We start from the raw sequence: 20,243 nt of genomic DNA on the forward strand, positions 1-20,243 counted from the left end.
GTTATCACGTGTCCCCTGAGTGAATGGAGAAGCGGCTCATTCTCGACCACCGCTCAGAGAAGTCTCGTAGAGAATGAATGGTGCAGTGGCTGAGGATGTGCACTGTAGCTTGATTTGCCCTTTTTATTGATGGGGACCTGGCTGTGGAGACCCCCACCTATCAAGAGTTAAAGAGGTCAAATGTCCAAAAAGTGAATCAAGTGGTGGCGTGCATCCTTCTTATTCTCTATGGAACTTCTAAATGTTGCCAAGCCCTGAACTTGACTGTGTTCAGAAGTCCCATAGATAGTAGATGGAGCTGTGGTCAACATTAAGAGCTGCTGCTCCATTTTATTTAGTGGTCAGGCAAATGACCACCATTCTCATGATTGGTGGGGGTCCCAGCACTAGGACCCTGAATAATAAGATAGTTAGCCCCAAACTTGTGGATAGATAATAACTTTTGATTTTAGCATAGATTTTTGTACTTTTCTTAGAGCAGTTAATGTAACATAATCCAGTCTCTGCTTTCTAGTTTTTGTTACATTTCTGCTAGATCAGTGTTTTCCTAAACAGTGTGTCTCCAGCTGTTGCAAAACTACAACCCCCAGCATGCCTGGACAGCCAAAGGCTGTCCAGGCATGCTGGGGGTTGTAGTTTTGCAACATCTGAAGACACACTGTTTGGGGAAACAGTGTGTTAGCTGATACCCACAGTGTCTAGGTGTTTTTGCTAATGCATAAGCCTTAAAGGGGTACTCCACTGGAAAACTTTTTTTTATTTTTTTTTTATTAAATCAACTGGTGCCAAAAAGTTAAACAAATTTGTAAATTACTTCTATTTAAAAATCGTAATCCTTCCAGTACTTATCAGCTGCTGTATGCTCCACAGGAAGTTTTTTCTTTTTGAATTTTCATTCTGTCTGACCACAGTGCTCTCTGCTGACACCTCTGTCCATATCAGGAACTGTCCAGAGCAGGAGCAAATCCCCATAGAAAACCTATCCTGCTCTGAAATGTTGCTAAAATGGACAGAGGTGTCAGCAGAGAGCACTGTGGTCAGACAGAAAGGAAATTCAAAAAGAAAAGAACTTCCTGTGGAGCATACAGTAGCTGATAAGTATTGGAAGGATTAAGATTTTTTTAATAGAAGTAATTTACAAATCTGGCACCAGTTGATTAAAAAAAAAAGTTTTCCAGGGGAGTACCCCTTTAATTCCGCAGGACTATCCTTTTTTAATAGGGACAGCATTTATGCTAATTTGTATTAAAAGGTACTTTTATCATTTTTTTTTTAATTTTTCCTTATTTATTTTTTTAATTATATTTTGTTATAATATTATTATTATTATAATTATTAGTTTATTTTCTATCTTTAGGGGGTGTTTTCAGTTAGATTTGGGGCAGTGTTAATACTGTGTCAGATTGATGTAAAAATGTTAAACCTTGTTTAAAATGTCAAACTAAAAATGGTATTCTAGCGTGCTGAAATAAGGTACGGTAAATCCTCTTGAAATTATGCAAAATATGTTGTGAACTTTCTGAATGTAGTATGTATTTCTGAATTACTCTGAATATCTCATAATGTAATATAGCATCGTTCTCTACACGCTCACAGCCGCCTGGCAAAACCGCTTACCTCATTCACACCTAATTAAACCGAAAACAGTTAAAATCTCCATTTACTTTAAAACTAATTGGAACGACTGGCGCCAGAATGGTAACTGCAATGACGTCCGTGCCATAGACAGTAGCTCAGAGCAGTGAGGGGGTAGCTGCTATATTAGAAGGGAACAATAGAGGTTACTTCCCTTGGGAGAATCTGGGTATCTGATGGATAAAGAACACATGAAGGAGGTAAAATGACTGACGTTGATCTTTTTTGTTTTTACACTTTTTATTCACACTTTTTATTGAGAAAAAGGTATTAACATAATCACCTAAAACACATTAATTTCTGAAAAGATGTGTCATTGCAAGCCCGGCCTTGATGTCATATGTTGGCTATACACATTAGTCATAAAAACCTCTAATGGTTGTCGTTCTTGTTTGGGGGGGGGGGGGGGGGGGGTCTCTACTTAAGCTGTCCCAGACTGCAGATGTTGAGAGGAAAGAAAGTATATGGTATGCTGGGTCTGTACTTGCTCGATCCTTTGTTCCAGCACAGGGTAAGCTCTCATCAGAGGTGTCTTGCGTTGGCTTCTTCCCATGAAGTCGAGCTTGTGTTTATTATGGTGATGACAAATATCTGAACTGTCTGAGCAGCTTAAGTTCCCGTATATGTTTTCAATTTGAAAACCGTATTGAAAACTGTATGCCAAACGATGCATCCGGTTGCATCCGTTTTGCGTCTTGTATGGTTTTGTCCATTTTTTCCCGTACCCAAAACCATAGCCTACCACTGTTTTTGCTCTGGGTGAAAAAAAAAACGTATTGAAATCGTATACGTTTTTTATTTATTTATTTTTTTGAAACATGGAAGTCATTGGGAAGCGTACGCTTCCATCCAGTTTGCACTATACAGTTTTTGACTTTGCCCAGTTTTTTTCTTGGAATTTCAATCAAACAAGGGAAACTTAATTCATAATGGAATGAAAAGTTACAAACTTATAAGTTTTTTTTCTTAACCCCTTAAGGACCAGGCCCATTTTGGCCTTAAGGACCAGACAAATTTTATTTTAGCATTTTCGTTTTTTCCACCTCGCCTTCTAAAAATCATAACTCTCTTATATTTCCATCCACAGACCCATATAAGGGCTTGTTTTTTTGAGTCACCAATTGTACTTTGTAAGGACATCACTTATTTTACCATAAAATGTATGGCGCAACCAAACAAATATTGTTTATGTGGGAAAATTTAAAAGAAAACCGCAATTTAGCAAGTTTTGGAAGGTTTTGTTTTCACGCTGTACACTTTCCGGTAAAAATTACATGTTTGCTTTATTCTGTGGGTCAATACGATTAAAATGAAACCCATGTTATATGCTTTTCTACAAAACCACTTAAAAAAAAAAAAATCTCAAACCATTTTAACAAAATTAGTATGTTTGAAATTGCCCTATTTTGACCACCTATAACTTTCAAATTTTTCTGTATATGGGGCGGTATGAGGGCTCATTCTCATGATCTGTAGTTTTCATCAGTATTCGGTTGCAGTACGGTTTGCTTCACTGCGGGTGGGCGGGTATATCCTGCCAGGGAGGAGCCGACTTTTCTTTTTCCTAGTGTCAGCGCCTCCTAGTGGCAAGAGCATATACCCATCAGTTAGGTGTCCCCCAATGAAAGCTACGAGAAAGAGATTTTATGGTGCGTACAAAAAAATCTCCTTTTTATCAATATGCGGTTGCAGTACGGTTTTTAAACCGGAGTCAAAACCATGGTTGACCATGATTTTGTCTCTGGTTTAAAAACCGTACTGCAACCGCATACGTTTTTTTTAACATGGACGTCAATGGGAAATGCACATGTACACGGTTCCATACGGGAAAAAGTTTACGGTTTTTACTTTGCACATGTGCATTTGCATCCTAAAGTCCCCACCCAAAAATTGACCAAATTTTCAAAAACATATGTTTTTTGTTTTTTTCTATAAAAACTGACGGAACTGTATGCACTTTTAAAAACAGTATACTTTTTAAAAACGCCTACGGTTTACTTTTTCCTATACAGTTCCATCCGTTTTTTTGCCATACGGTTTTCTTTAGAAAAACGGATTGAAAACAGTATGGCAAGTACGTGATTTGTACCCAGCCTCATGCAGGTCTGAAACGGGGCTGATTACTGTGTATTGCAGATACTGAGGCTCTGGCAAACAGCTAAACGCAGCTGGGAGTAGGTGGCTCCGGACATTGTGTGGTGGCCATGTACCGCACCTCAGCTGCCATTCACTTCATTAAAGGGGGGGAAAAGGCACAGAAAAATCCTTTATGGGTAGGGAAACGCATAGCACATCCTCAGCAGGTCTCTGGAATCTGATATTCCGGATTGCAGACTATGTTGCTATCCATTAAAGTCAGTGGATTCCACTTGCAGAATTCCCCAGTGGAAAATCCGCAAGCAGAGTTTCAGCTGCAGGAGACCTGCTGCGGATGCGCTACGCTTGTCCCTACCCTCAAAAGAAACCCTTTTTTAATTTGTTGACATTTGAGAACTTATATTTGTATATTTTACTGCCAGTTTTAAGTGGTATTCCCACAATTTAAAGTTCTCCTCTGTCCATAGGATCACTGGAAAAGTGGAGAAATGTCCCCAGAATGAAAGGAGCGGATCGTGCATGCACAGTCACCACTTCATTCATGCTCTATCGAGCAATGTTTGGAAGCTGAACATTGCAAAGCACCACTCTGTAAAGCAGTGGTCTTCAACCTGCGGACCTCCAGATGTTTCAAAACTACAACTCCCAGCATGCCCGGACAGCCAACGGCTGTCCGGGCATGCTGGGATTTGAAGTTTTGCAACATCTGGAGGTCCCCAGGTTGGAGACCACTGTTGTAGAGAATGAATGATGGTGATGGCTCTGTTGGGGTGATCGGTAAGGCTCCCCTATTTTGTTGATATAGGGTATCTCTTGATTGTGGGAATACCACTCAAACAACCGACTACAGATCGCAACATAATTACCATGTACAGCAAAAAAAAAATTATAATTGGAGGACAATTTTTTTAATGTATTTTTATTTTTTGCTATGTAGTCCCAAGAAGAGTCCGTCTGTGTCAGTGAAGCTTGAATCATGTTCTTCGCCACAACCAGGGAAGAGCAATTTCCCCACCAAGGAGTCTTTTAGGGCCAGTACCAGCCTTAAACCCCATACGCCTGTATCTCCTCTGCTCATTCATCTGCCAGCTAAGACGGGTAAGATTATGCAATGGTGCCTCATCCTTCATGCAATCTTCTCTTATTTTAGGCTCCACTAGTGGACTTTTATGTGTGACAGACCGGTTTGAGAGAAAAAAAAATACTCCCAACTTTAGTATATTCAGTATGGTGGATTGTGGTGATGTAAGTTGGATAGCACCATAACGGAGGTTTGCTTGTGCATTACTTTCTAGTTTTTGACAGGGATAACTTTCAACCTCACTAGAACTAATATTCTATATTAATAATTATAGAACCATGAGATGTAATACAACACAGTGTATTGTCATCATGTGTCCTTAACGACGCGGGGACGCCATATAACGTGGGGTCACCATATCAGGTCGGTCCTGGCGGCCATCAACGTCCGGGACCCGCGGCTAATACCGGACATCACCGATCGTGGTGATGCCCGGTATTAACCCTTTAGATGTGGCGATCAAAGTTAACCGCTGCATCTGAAGTGAAACCAAAAGCATCCCGGCAGCTCGTTCGGGACCGCTGCAGTAAAATCACTGTGTCCCGAACAGCTTGCAGGACACCAGGAGGATCCCTACCTGCCTCCTGCGTGTCTGATCGCCGAATGACTGCTCCGTGCCTGAGATCCAGGCAGGAGCAGTCGAGCGGCGATAACACTGATCAATGCCATGTTAATGCATGGCAGTGATCAGTGTAGGAAATCAGTGTGTGCAGTGTTATAGCCCCCTATGGGGGCTATAACACTGCAAAAAAAAAAAAGTGTTAATAAATGTGATTTTAACCCCTTCCCTAATAAGTCAGAATCACCCCCCTTTTCCCATAAAAAAACCGACCAAAAAAAAACCAATGTAAGTAAAAATAAATATAAACCTATGTGATATTGCCGCGTGCGTAAATGTCTAAACTATAAAAATATATTGTTAATTAAACCGCATGGTCAATGGCGTACACGTAAATAAATTCCAAAGTCCAAAATAGCGTATTTTTGGTCACTTTTTATACCATTAAAAAAAGAATAAAAAGCGATCAAAAAGTCCAATCAAAACAAAAAATGGTACCGATAAAAACATCAGATCACGGCGCACAAAATGAGTGGAAAAATAGTTATAGGGTTCAGAAGAGGACATTTTTAAACATATAAATGTTCCTTCCTGTAGTTATGATTTTTTCCAGAAGTACGACAAAATCAAACCAATATAAGTAGGGTATCATTTTAATTATATTGACCTACAGAATGTGTCCTTTTTACCGAAAAATACACTGCGTAGAAACGGAAGCCCTTAAAAGTTAGAAAATTGCGTTTTTTTCTTCAATTTTGTCGTACAATGGGTAAAATGACTGTCAGTGCAAAGTAGAATTGGTGGCACAAAAAAGCCATAATATGCATTTTTAGGTGAAAATTTTAAAGTGTTATGATTTTTAAAAGGTAAGGAGGAAAAAACAAAAATGCAAAAACTGAAAAATGCTGAGTCCTTAAGGGGTTAAAGGGGTGTTCCAGGATTTTTTTTTATTTGACTATGCTACAGGGGCTGTAAAGTTAGTGTAATTCATAATATAGTGTATGTAATGTGTGACGATGGTCTCGCAGTTCTGTGATTTTCACCCCAATATTTATTTGTAACAGCATACAAAATTACTCAGGTCTTGGTGTTTCCCAGGTCGCAATGTGTCGAGACATGACATCACTAGTCAGGTGTGCAAATAGAGCCTGTCCTGCTTCAATTGGTGGGGTGACCGCTGGGTGGGAGAGAGATCAATTTGCAACAGCTGGAGGCACCCTGGTTAGAAAACACTAGTCTTTTGAATGGATGCAGCTCATTTGTGTTTCAATTGGTGTGTGGGAGGGAGGAAAGTGACCTCACACTTACAAACATGGAACTATGGGATGTGTAATTTGAGAGACCAAACTTCAACAGAAAATAGCCAGGGTGGAGAACCCTTTTAATGATATTGCATGACAACCCTGCAGCCCTTTTAGTTCTAACTATCACTGGGGTCTTCATGGTCTCACAATTTTCTATTACATGAATAGACTTTAATGTGAATTTTGGAACACCGTGTGGTATTAGGTCCAACATTCTTTGCAGTTATTTTTGTTCCATCTGTATAGTTGTGAGAGCTTTGTTTTTCTCGTACTGAAGTCCAAATCCTCTGCTTAGACAAACATCAAAATTAAGAGCATTACTTCATACAATTTTGGGGCTCAGTTTACAGGGTTATTTAGTTCATTGCATAAATATAAGCATTGAGCTCAGTTTTTTATAGCTCATAAGTATCGGATTAATGGGGGCCAACCAATCGCGTAACAAATACTGGGATTTCCTCTGCTATGGTAGCATCAAGCATCTTTTGACATCTCTCCCAAAAGATGATGTAATAAATATTCAGTAGTAATTTCCTGCATTATTTAGAGGACCTATTTGCTCCACTAGCCCACAGTGAGATGTTCTCTTTTTACTTAGTTTTCCTCTAAAAATGTAGATACTGTCACCCTGATCACACACACTAAACCCAATACACTGGGTTATAGTGCGGGTGACCAGGAATCCAAAGAGGGGTCACTTACTATAATCGGTGCTGTGGTTCCCGAAATATTGGCTGGCGAAGTTCCCCTTCTGAATTCAGGTAATCGCACGCGAGAGGCTGGGCCCCGCCGGCTGGCCGCCCCTGCTTCTTTCAGTCTTCTCAATCAGCCGTCCCCTTATTTAGCATATTCTAGTTCTGCGACTCCACGTTCTAGTGACGTGAGTCGCAGGTCACGTGAGCGCTGGGCTCTGTCGGTAGAGCACATGCGCCGGCAGTTTACAAACAGCTCTCATGTCCTGAGCTCTGACTGCTGAAAGTCGTGTGAGAGCTGTAGTGTGGTGGGGGAGCTGTAGTGTGGTGGGGGAGCTGTAGTGTGGTGGGGGAGCTGTAGTGTGGTGGGGGAGCTGTAGTGTGGTGGGGGAGCTGTAGTGTGGTGGGGGAGCTGTAGTGTGGTGGGGGAGCTGTAGTGTGGTGGGGGAGCTGTAGTGTGGTGGGGGAGCTGTAGTGTGGTGGGGGAGCTGTAGAGTGGTGGGGGAGCTGTAGAGTGGTGGGGGAGCTGTAGAGTGGTGGGGGAGCTGTAGAGTGGTGGGGGGGCTGTAGAGTGGTGGGGGAGCTGTAGAGGGGTGGGGGAGCTGTAGAGGGGTGGGGGAGCTGTAGAGGGGTGGGGGAGCTGTAGAGGGGTGGGGGAGCTGTAGAGGGGTGGGGGAGCTGTAGAGGGGTGGGGGAGCTGTAGAGCTTCCAATGCCCAGTGCTCTCGTGACATGCGTCTCGCGTAACTAGGACGTGGAGTCGCAGAACATGAATATGCTAACTAAAAGGACAACTGATGGAGAAGACTGAAAGAAGCAGGGGCGGCCAGCTGGCGGGGCCCCGCCTCCTGCGCACGACTCCCTGAATCCAGAAGGGGAACTTCGCCAGCCAATATTTTGGGAACTACAGCATTGATTATAGTAAGTGACCCCTCTTTGGATTCCTGGTCACCCACACAATAACCCAGTGTATAGGGTTAAGTGTGGGGGATCAAGGTGACAGTGTTCCTTTCACATTTTGTTATACTTTAACAAGTAATTTAATGACTAAAAGCAGACATTGTATTTTTCCTTGTAGACATTGAAGCTATAAATGCAGCAGTCAGACAAGCCAAAGTATTTTCTGCTTCTTACTGCAAACAGAGTATGGACAGGCAAGGTGCGTACCACTTCTAAATTGTATACACACAATCTATTCCGAACAAGTGGATTATCCTTGGAAACATAGAACTTCTTATCTTGTATTGATTCTGAATTACTACCTGAGTTATATCTCACATTGGTATTCTCAGCTCTGCTGGTCTCAATAGAAAACATTAACAAGCTTAGGGTAGATTAATGTCAAGGCGTCACTTGTTTCATGTCATTTGCCTAAATAAAATCAAAGCTTTGTCAAAAGATAATCTCCTGAGGGCCAGGATTCATTCTACAACTATTTAGCTTAGTTTTAGGGCTAGTAGCTAGAACGGTAACTGTAAAACTTTAAGGTTATTTTAAGATTTATATAGTAAAATGAGAAATTAGGAAATATGATATGGTTTTTGTGCTTTGTTTTTATTTCTTCTATTGGACATTGTTACATTATCAGGCGTCAATAAAAAAAAGAGCAGTAGAAATAAATGTGGAACTCCACCTTGTGTGTGTATAAAGGAATTCCCTGTTTAATATATGCACTGTACACAAAATGCTCCTTACAGCAAAAAGAGCAGCATGATGTGCCCATTAGTCTAAAACATTGGCTGTTACCTGGCATGCTGGGAGTTGTAGTTTTGCAGCAGATGGAGGGCCACCATTTGGAGATCACTAAACTATAATAAGCATGTTATGTAATTGCTGTAAAAGCAGTCCAGTATGAGCTCGCTACAAGTAGAGCTGAGTTTTAAGGAACAAAAACATCAAGCTATATAAAAAAAAATATATAATAATATATATATATATATTACATGATGTATTCAGGGTTTTTTCTTTGTTCCCCTCCCCCCCAACAGGTTCTGTACTTCTAAGTACTTTAATGCAACAGTCGGAGTCTCTTGGTCCTCCTGGTCTCTGCCACCTCCTCAGCAGTGATGTGGGGGGTGCGAAAGCATCTTCTATACAGAGAACCCAATCAAACAAGTGAGCAGAGATCAATCGTCATATCTTGATTTTATATATTTTTTTTTCTCTTGTAGGAAACTGAAAGTAGTGGTCTCAAATTGTGGCCCTCCAGATGTAGCAAAACTTTAACTCCCAGCATGCTTGCTGTCTGGGCATCATGGGAGTTGAGGTTTTGAAACACCTGGAGGGCCACAGTTTGAGACCACTGTGTAAAACGAAAGAAAAAAAAAATGCAGTGTTCATGTTTGTTTTTTCTAAGCACATAATGGGAGATTTATGCATTTTTATGTATTGATATATTTTTTGTGTGATTGTGTGTGGTCTAATTTGTGTGGGTTTTTGTGCATATTTTTTTTTTTTTACTTGCAATATTAGTGATTTCTGAAGACTTTTCTTTGTAGGTCACTTTACATGTAGTCATTAATTTATCATTTGCAATTTTTAAAAAAGAATACGCAAAATTACAATGCAATGGTTGAAACAAAAAAATACCTGCAAACATTACTATGTAACTATGTATCCCTCAGTGGTGCTCTAGAAACCTCGGTTGTATCCACGATGGACCCCCTACAGTGTCTCAGATGTGCCCGCAATCTGCCACTGTGAGCAGAGACACTGCCATGGGCCAGTTGCCGTGCACAGTATACTCGCTCAAATCAGGGCTGCTCTCGGCCTAGCTCAGGGAGCAGTGGGAGAGGGCGCGACGTGTGCGAGTACACCACGCATGCGCGCTGCTACTTGTACATCCCAGCAGTGTGTTAGCTCGTAATGGCGTAATGTTTTGTTATATATAGGATATACATATTGGGGATGAGGTTAAGTCTTGCTTTGGAATTTGGTTGCTGTTTATGTGCATGCATTTTTTCCCCATTTTGCATTGCATTTCATTCTATCTACCGGTCTGTCATCTGTAATTATTATTAGTGTTTTTTTTTTTTTTTTTCTCCCCATGACTGGGGCTGACATATTAGCCAAAGTTAACTAGGGAATACAGCCTTCTAACACTCACTCACCGTATAGCTGATCGATCTGGGTTTAACACTTAATTGACGGGCCAGAGCAGAAAGCATCCTGGCAAGACATGCAGGTAACAGGAAGACTGGGCAAAAATAAACCATCTCTGCATTCTTTTTGGAGTGTGCCGTGGTCTGAGAGCTGGATTAGCACCTCACGATTTCCATGCAGCTGCACACTCTGCATAGACAGATACGTTGTTGCAGAGCCATATGTGGAGCTGCCAGACTTTTTTAGTTGCTGCATGTCTGTTACTTAAGAGAAACTTTATTTCTGTTCATAGATATTTTTTAAGTTAAAAATAAGAAAATGTAAGTAAAAAATTCTGTGTGCACCATAAAAAGTATAGTGCATGTGTTTTTACAATGTTGCTGTACTATGTTATTGTGTGTTGTATTTGTGTCTGTTTAGTAACTGGTATTCTTTATTTAGCTCTTCAGGAACATCAGCTTCCAGTGTTATGTCTCCATTACAATGTGCAGCCCTGAAAGACTGTCAGAAGTTGGCCATCTCTGCATTAAATTCAATTGCTTTGGGTGAGGAAGATATGGAAAAGAAAGGCTCACAAGGCCAGAGAGGACCAGTGCATCTCAACAAAATGTGTCGGCTAGCTGGGGCTCTGCGCATGTTGCCTCTTGTTGAATATCATATTACGACCTACTACCAGGCTCTGGAAAAGTCAGACGTTGGTCCTTCTGATAGTCAGTCCATATCATCCGGCAGCACGGACAGCGGCACCATGACCAACGCCGAGCACGCTATCTCCCGATTCACAGAGCTCGCGCTGGCCTCACTTGAGATCCTGGATCGCCTGGTGTGTCATAGCCTCGATGTTGTAGACACTTTGCTGCGGATAAGTACATTGCCATCATCTGAAGCTGAGAAAGAAACTAATACTGTGATAAATAGAGATTTGGATAATGAGGAGCAAATGTTGAATCCATTATTTAAAAAATTAGTTCTTATTTTGTCATCTACTGTTGTCACTTATAAGCGAGAAACCATCCGAGAGCGGGTGCTTCGTATACTGGTGACACTGGCAGAAAATTCTTCCATTGAGCAGTTGACCAGGTAATGATTGTTTTTTTTTTTTTTTTTTTTTTTTTTTTTCTCGAATAAATCTTTAGGGCCCATTAACACTATGGAGGTTCAAAGAGGAAAAATTATGCTCTAAAATTCTCGTGCAGCAGACTCCCATTATTTTCATTGGGATTGTGCTTCACCATGCACACTGCAGAATTTCTGTGATGGAATTTTCTGTTTTGAACTCCACAGAAAGTTGAACATGGCAGAATTCCATGTGGACTGCATTGCCATCACTGGTGATGATGGGTGTCCTTGCATTTCTTACACCATAGTGTGAATGAGCTCTGGAGATGAAGTAAAGGTGTTCAAGGGTATAATAAATAAAAGTACCTGCAGCAAACCTACCATTACATTTCACATCCAGCATGGATGGTCCAGCAGTCCCGTTTTGTCTTTGTCCTGCAAAAGTTGACATCACATAAATCTATAGCTCCTTACAGACATAAGTAGTTGCATGCTGCATACAAGCAGGTTAGTTTTTTTTGAGGGGCCACTTTGACAAACATTAAAGCGCAATGTCATCAAATCTGGGCCATATAACCTACAAACAGCCTCTGTACTGTGTGCAGATTGTGTATTAGGCAGTGTTTTTACCTTCGGTCTGCTGTCCTTTATTACCCCAAAAAACTGTTTTGATGGAAGCCGAACACAGTTGGATAGGCATGGCGCGAGGTTCGCAAAGCCCCATGGCTACGCCTATCCCCTGCACGTGAGCGCTGGGTCTGCTGTGTGATTGACACACAGGTCAAAGCGCATTAGCCCCTTCGCTTATCCCCCGTGTACGCCGCGGCATTTGTCGTCACGGCAAGCGCTTGCTCCCGTCGCGTAGGTCCTCAGTGCGCATGCCCAGTGCTAGAGGCAGGGGAACGCACTTCCTCTCTGCCTCTGGGCATTGGGAATAGAAGCAACAGAACGCGCGTCTCTGATCACCGGCACAGCAAGAAGAAAGAAGAGGATAGTAATAATAAAGGTGCACATCTGAATAAAGTTTTTTTTTTTTTGAACAGCAGAGCATGACGACAAACACTGCAGCGTGCACGGGGGTTAAGCGAAGGGGCGCATACGTTGGAACCTTTGTGTCAATCACACAGCAGTCCCAGCGCTGATGTGCAGGGCATAGGCGTGGCGGCAGCGGGGCAATGCGAACCTCGTGCCACGCCTATCCGACTTTGTGCGGCTTCCATCAAAACTGTTTTTGCGGTAATAAAGGACGGCAGACAGAAGGTAAAAACACTGCCTAATACACAATCTGCACACGGTACAGAGGCTGTGTGTAGGTTATATGGCCCAGATTTGATGACAGTTGCGCTTTAATGAAAAAAAGACACAGAAGAGATTATTTCTTAAGAGAAACAGGATTCAACTGTAATAAAACAAAGTGGTTTACGACCTTCATACAGCTAAATGCAGACATGCACCCTTAACCCTGGCCAAAAAGGGGAACCATCATTAAAAAGTGAAAACTTTAAATTTCCCTTTTTCTTAATGTAAATGTAATGTTGCTTAATTGGAAAATGGATGTGAGAATGGTTTGAGACATGCCATTGCATAATTATCTATGCTCAGTTATTTAAGGAGAAAAAGTATATGATGTGCACTGAATAATATTTTTCTGCAAAATAGTTTAGCAATATTACTTCTAAATGCTTTTTCTGTACTGCCCATGCTCAGAGAGCTTGTTTTTTTAGGTTTCAGGGATTGCTCAGCTCTCCTGTGCTGCTCCAGTGCCTATCTCCAGAGGCTTCCCTCTCTGTGGCCCTCAATGCTGTCCGTCTGTTGGCTCTTCTTGCAGATGACGAAAGGCTAGCTGGACTTTTTTGTTCATGCTCAGGTTAGTTATCCCTCTATGCTTGAAAATCCACAACAAAAAAATGTAAGTACTTGGTAAATTTGCATTAAAGGGAAACTGATAGCAGATTCACCCGCACTAAACTCCATATACTGGGTTATAGTTCTGGGGAGCTGGATTACAGTGTGATATCACTTAACTGGATCCGCAGTCCGGTTCCAGAGAAATATCCGTTGTATAAGCCGGCATTACTAATCTGAAAATGCCCAGTTTTGCACAATTGAGGTGATACCCAGCATCCCTGTCTCCATCCTCTCACCCATGTGAAGTGTGCTGGCATATCTTTGCAGAGGGGATGGAGGCAGGGAAGCTGGGTATGCTAGGTCCTGCCTCCATTGCCAACCATTTCCAAATAAGCAATACCAGCAAATGCAGCAAGTATCTCAGTAACTGAAATGCAGATCTGGATAAGTGATACCTCTTTGTAATCGGGTTCTCCCACAATACGACCCTGTGTATTGTGTTTAGTCTGAATGAATCTGCTGTCAGTTTCCTTTTTTTAAAGTGTTGTTTAATGGCAAAGTCCATCTGGCACTGCACTATATATAAGCGGGCAAGGCTTGAACTACTCTGGTTAAGCATGAGATTCAGCTGGAGAAATGTAATCCAGGGGGGAGGCGGTGCTCGCTCCAATACTGCACAAACCGCTTCAATTCACATGGATATATAAAGACAACGAATGCATAGCACTCACCCCTCTTCAAAGGTAGGTATTCTTTATTGCTTAGTATCAAAACCGTGGCATGGTGCAAGATACAGCTGAATTAGCAGCGGGCGACAATGCCGGGATGTTCCTGTAACTGGTGCTACAGCTGTTTCGTAGGACAACCTGCTTCGTCAGATTGCATAGTTTAGCCCTCTAAGTGAACACCGCCCCCCCCCCCTTTCACATTTTTTAAATAAAATAATGTAATAAAAATAATGATGTGATATCACCGCGTGCGTGAATGTCAGAACTATTAAAATATATGGTAAGCTAAACCGCACAATCAATTACCTTTTTCTTACGTGTATGCCAAAAATCCAAAATTGCAAATTTTTGGTCACTTCATATTTCATAATTTTTTTTATAAAAAGCAGTCAAAAAGTCACATATAAAAATAAAATGAGTCCTCATATAGCCCTGTGTGTGGAAATGTAAAAAAGTTATGGGGTCAGAAGATGACAATTTTAACCCCTTAACGATGCAGGACGTATTTTTAAGTCCTGCGCCGGCTCCTGGTATTTGAAGCGTGCGCTCAGAGGCTTAGCGTGCTTCATACCCGGCAGGTCCTGGTTGCTATCAGCAACCAGGACCCGTGGCTAATACCGGACATCCCCCATCGGGCTGATGTTGAGTGTTAATCCTTTAGATGCCTCGATCAAAGCTGATCGCGTTATCTAAAACGGGAGAAAACTGTTGCCGGTTAGCTCAGTGGGCTGCTCGGGGCCGCTGCTGTCCCAAACAGCTGAGAGGACAGCGGGAGGCTTCTTACCTTGCTTCCCGCCGTCTGATCGTTGCTCTGCTGCTCCATGCCTGAGATCCAGGCTGGAGCAACAGAGCACGGATAACACTGAGCAGTGCTATGCTATGGCATAGCATTGAACAGTGTATGCAATCCTTCCTGGGTGCTGAGGAAGCTCAAGGCAGAGGACGTCCTTGCCTTTCTGGTAACTCCAGATTGGCTCCGAAGGTCGTGGTACGCCGACGTAGTCGGGCTCCTGGACGACGCTCCTCTGCGCCTTCCGCTCCGCCCGGTCCTACTCTCTTGGGGTCCTCTTTCCACCCCAATTTAGAGTTTCTGCATTTGTTGGCGTGGCGGTTGAGACCGCGGTTTTGAGGGCCTGCGGGTTCTCTTCCCAAGTCATTCACACCATGGTCTAGGCTCGTAAGCCCTCCTCCGCACGAATTTACCACCGTACTTGGCGGTTTTATTTTCGTTGGTGTGAAGCTCAGGACTTCTCCCCGGTGAACTTCTCGGCTCCCCATCTTCTGTCCTTTTTTTTTTTTTTCAGTCGGGGGTGTAACTGGGGTTGTCTCTCAGTTCCCTTAAAGGTCAGGTTTCGACCCTTGCGGTTCTTTTCCAGCGGCCCCTGGCTTCTAATCCTCATGTTCGGACCTTCCTGCAAGGAGTGGCGCACGCTGTTCCTCCTTATCAGTCACCCTCTCCTCCTTGGGACTTGAATTTGGTTCTGAGTGCCCTCCAGGGTGCACCCTTTGAGCCCCTTAGAGAGGTGTCTCTCCGCCTCCTTTCTTGGAAAGTGGCGTTTCTGGTGGCTATCACCTCCATCAGGAGGGTGTCTGAATTGGCAGCTCTTTCCTGCCGTTCTCCGTTTCTGGTGATCCACCAGGACAAGGTCGTTTTCGGGCCAGCCCCTTCCTTTTTACCTAAGGTGGTCTCGGCTTTCATCTCAATGAGGACATTGTCCTCCCGTCCTTTTGCCCGGCTCCTTCTCATCCTGAGGAGCGCTTACTACACAAGCTGGACGTAGTTCGGGCTGTTCGGTCTTATCTCTCCATCACTTCTTCGTTTTGTCAGTGTGATTCCTTTTTTCGTCCTTACGGAAGGTCGTCTAGGTGGATTCGGTCCGCCATTTTGGAAGCCTATCGCTGTAAGGGGAAGATTCCTCCTTTCAGGGTTGTGGCTCATTACACATGTTCTGTTGGGGCATCCTGGGCTCTCCAGAATGGAGCCTCGGCTTCGCAGATTTGCAAGGCGGCTACCTGGTTGTCTTTGCACACTTTCTCAAGTTTTTACCGGGTTCATACCTTCGCATCGGCTGATGCTAGTCTGGGGCGTAAAGTGTTGCAAGCAGCAGTGGATGGGCCGTCTGCCTGATTACTTATCTGCCCACCCAAGGGATGGCTTTGGTACGTCCCATGGTCTGTGTCCCCCATTGGAGCCGATAGAGAAAAGGAGATTTTTTAACACTTATCGTAAAATCTCTTTCTCGAAGGATCCATTGGGGGACAAAGCTCCCGCCCTTTTTGGGTTTTTTCCTTTGATTCTCTGTCCGAGGGTGTGTTCAGTTATCTTTTTTCTTCTGGTTCTCGGACAGTTTGGGGTTTTTCCTTGACCTATTGGTCTCCTCCTATTGTTCTGGAACTTAAACTGACTAGCTCAGAGCCTGAAGGTGGGTATATCCTGCTGGGAGGAACTGGCTTTTTTTTATTACCATAGTGTCACACCTCCTAGAGACGGCAAGATACACCCACGGTCTGTGTCCCCCAATGGATCCTTCGAGAAAGAGATTTTACGATAAGTGTTAAAAAATCTCCTATTTTGGAACACAGAGCTCTCTGCTGAATCACGAGCACAGTGCTCTCTGCTGACATCTGTCCATTTTAAGAACTGTCCAGAGTAGGAGAGAATCCCCATAGCAAACATATGCTGCTCTGGACAGTTCCTAAAATGCACAGAGATGTCAGCAGAGAGCACTGTGTTCCAAAAAGCAGCTAATAAGTACTGGACGGATTAAGATTTTTTAATAGAAGTAATTTACAAATCTGTTTAACTTTCTGGCACCAGTTGATTTAAAAAAAAAATAATAATTTCCACCGGAGTACCCCTTTAAGGCCAAATTGGACTTGGTGCTTAAGGGGTTAAGAAGTGAAAGCTGAGCTGTGATTGGTTGCTATTGACAGATAAAATTTGGCTATATATTTTATTTCACACATTTTTAGAGTGCAGACACGTTGTTGTGGTTGTTATTAATATTGTTGTTGTATTTATTTATTTTCCCAGAAGTTTTGTTGAGGGTTAATGTCTGTGTGCTTTTTACTGGGTAGGGGTGGTGTGTGTGTGTGTGTGTGTGTGTGTGTGTGTGTGCGTGCGCGCGCGCGCTCGTGTGCGTGTTTGTTCTTATTTATTTTTTACCTTGAGTTTTGTAAGTTTGCTACAATTGATTAATTCTGTTTTACGTCATTGTAGAGCAGTGTCTCCTGCTTGCCTTGTATACGTACATCATCTCTAAGCCGGATAAACAAGCATCAGAGAAGCAGTGGCTTCAATTGGAACACGAGGTAGCAGACTTTTATGTAATCATTTATTTATGTTTTGAAGAAAAATGTTAATGCAATGTATTACAAAATTACATGATGTCACCTTCGCCTGGGATAAAGCTTACTAAAAGTTAGAAGCTATCAAAGCCCCTTTCTGTAAGAGAGCTCTTTTGTCTCAGTAGAAACATTAGCTGGGTCACCCCCTCCAATACACCAGGGTTCCCTTCTTTTCTCTTAACTAGAACTAGCAGCAGGACATCTAGTATTACACAAAATATAGAGGAGGCTCTTATCATCTAGTGTCCTGGGACCCGAGCAATTCAAATGACAACTATACCCACGGTGTCGGATACTGCAATAAACTAAAAAATGGAAATTGAGGCTCAGGGTCTATGAATATTGGATTAAAATAGGTTTATTAAATAGTGTATATATGTATAAAGTGTGTGCCGAACCTCACAGGGCCCTTGTGGGTCAGTAAATACACAGAACAATATCAGAATTGTTAAATAAATATACAATATGGCAAATAAAACAGGTGAATAATATATAAATATAAATATACAAGTGACCACAGTGTCTATCAACCAGCTATCTATTTAGGAATTAATTAAGAATAGTCAGACCGAACTTGCAATCCAGGTAGTAAGCATTAATGGAATAAAGTGCATAGTATAATAGTCACTGATAGGAATAGATACAATGATTATTCTTTGTTGTAGTCAATCACATTGTCTGTGAATATTTGTACTCCAAAACACAGGTTTGACTCTTTATGCAGGGAGCCTGCTGCTAGAGACTATACCGTCTCAGTAGTGTGCAGCAATGTAGAGATGAACTTGAAACAATGTTAGTAGACAAGAGTTATAATGTTTGCATACAACTGTAAAAAGGCTTGATTCTCCTGAGCGGAGACCTGCAGCTAGAGATTATGCGGTCTCAGATATGTGCAGTGGGATTAGTGGGCAAGTAAAACGGGGGACTGCAGCGCTTCAATATTACAGCATAGCTGTATACATAGTACCTGCTGTGGCGCTGGCGGTCCCGGCTTCGTGTAGATGGTCGTTGCTGTTAGAGACATGGCCATCTCAAATGATACAGCAAATAATAGTAATAGGTCCGGTCTTCAGGATGTCTGTAGTGGCACTGATAATTCGCCTGGTGTAGCGTATCCTGGTGGCTGTGGCGTTGCGCGCAGGTTTGATGCATTGCAAATACAATGGTTCTTTCTGTGGAGTAAAGGCTGGATGGTGTGGCACTTAAAGTACAAGCTGGACGTGTTTCAAGTCCTCCATAGGACATTAGCTGCTGAGGAAAAGTCCTATGGAGGACTTGAAACGCGTCCAGCTTGTACTTTCAGTGCCACACCATCCAGCCTTTACTTCAGAGACAGAACTATTGTATTTGCGGCGCATCAAACCTGTGCGCAACACCCGAGCCACGAGGATACGCCACACCAGGCGAATTATCAGTGCCGCTACAGACATCCTGAAGACCGGACCTATTACTTTTATTTGCTGTATCATTTGAGACGGCCGTGTCTCTAACAGCAACGACCATCTACACGAAGCCGGGACCACCAGCGCCACACCAGGTACTATGGATACAGCTATGCTGTAATATTGAAGCGCTGCAGTCCCCCGTTTTACTTGCCCATTAATCCCACTGCACATATCTGAGACCGCATAATCTCTAGCAGCGGGTCTCCACTCAGGAGGATCAAGCCCTTTTACAGTTGTATGCAAACATTATAAGTCTTGTCTACCAACAATGTTTCAAGTTCATCTCTACATCGCTGCACACTATTGAGACGGTATAGTCTCTAGCAGCGGGCTCCCTGCATAAAGAGCCAAACCTGTGTTTCGGATTACAAATATTCACAGACAATGTGATTGACCACAACAAAGAATAATCATTGTATCTATTCCTATCAGTGACTATTATACTATGCACTTTACTTAAGTCCATTAATGCTTACTACCTGGATTGCAAGTTCGGTCTGACTATTCTTCATTAATTCCTAAATAATTAGCTGGTTTATAGAAACTGTGGTCATTTGTATATTTATATTATTCACCTGTTTTTATCAGTTTTATTTGCCATATTGTATATTTATTTAACAATTCTGATATTATTCTGTGTATTTGCTGACCCACAAGGGCCCTGTGAGGTTCGGCACACACTTTATAAATATATACACTATTTAATAAACCTATTTTAATCCAATATTCATAGACCCTGAGCCTCAATTTCCATTTTTAGTTTATTACATCTAGTATTGTGCTTACTTGTTTGCTGAAGTGGATGTTTAACAATGTATTACACCTATTTAAGATGCATAAGTCATTACTTTTATTTAAAAAAAATAAAATAAAAAAAAGTACAGTCTGGATACTTTTGTTACAGACTTGATATTATGGATTGCCCTCGTGGTGTTTTGATTAACTCTCAAAATGTCCACCTACTAGTGGATATGCATTCCCATAGCTCAGTCTCACCTCTTGATAGATGGATTTATTGTAGCAGGATGATTCCTGCTATTGTGCTGCCCTAAAAAGAATTGGCACATTCAATGGACATTTTGAGAAGGTACTTCAGAGAGGTGCTGTTTCTCCTCTTTCAGGCAAAGCTTCACGGAAGGAGAAAAAAGTATAAAAATTAGCGTTTCTACTGAAGAAACAATTCTAATAAACTTACTAAAAACACTAGTTCAATATCTAAATGCAGGATTCTGTCGGAAAAATGTAATATGGACTAAAGATACAATCTATTGAAACCTAATTTGTACGGCTGCATCTGGAAATACCAGAACTAGTACAATATGTGATATATATATCTATCCTGTACA

The 20,243-nt window shown here is 42.2% G+C and overlaps 1 protein-coding gene across 1 annotated transcript in view; it reads left to right on the top strand.

Moving 5' to 3' along the window:
- ATRIP (ATR interacting protein) overlaps window positions 1-20,243 on the top strand; it is a 55,827-nt gene that overhangs the window by 25,654 nt on the left and 9,930 nt on the right. The window contains exons 6-11 of the mRNA XM_056524052.1: window positions 4,670-4,830; window positions 8,446-8,526; window positions 9,356-9,482; window positions 10,911-11,549; window positions 13,253-13,395; window positions 17,325-17,416. Coding sequence (XP_056380027.1) covers window positions 4,670-4,830; window positions 8,446-8,526; window positions 9,356-9,482; window positions 10,911-11,549; window positions 13,253-13,395; window positions 17,325-17,416 — 1,243 coding nt within the window. The remainder of the gene's footprint in view (window positions 1-4,669; window positions 4,831-8,445; window positions 8,527-9,355; window positions 9,483-10,910; window positions 11,550-13,252; window positions 13,396-17,324; window positions 17,417-20,243) is intronic.

Source organism: Hyla sarda, chromosome 6, assembly GCF_029499605.1.
Source record: "Hyla sarda isolate aHylSar1 chromosome 6, aHylSar1.hap1, whole genome shotgun sequence".
Classification (NCBI taxonomy): Eukaryota; Metazoa; Chordata; class Amphibia; order Anura; family Hylidae; genus Hyla; species Hyla sarda.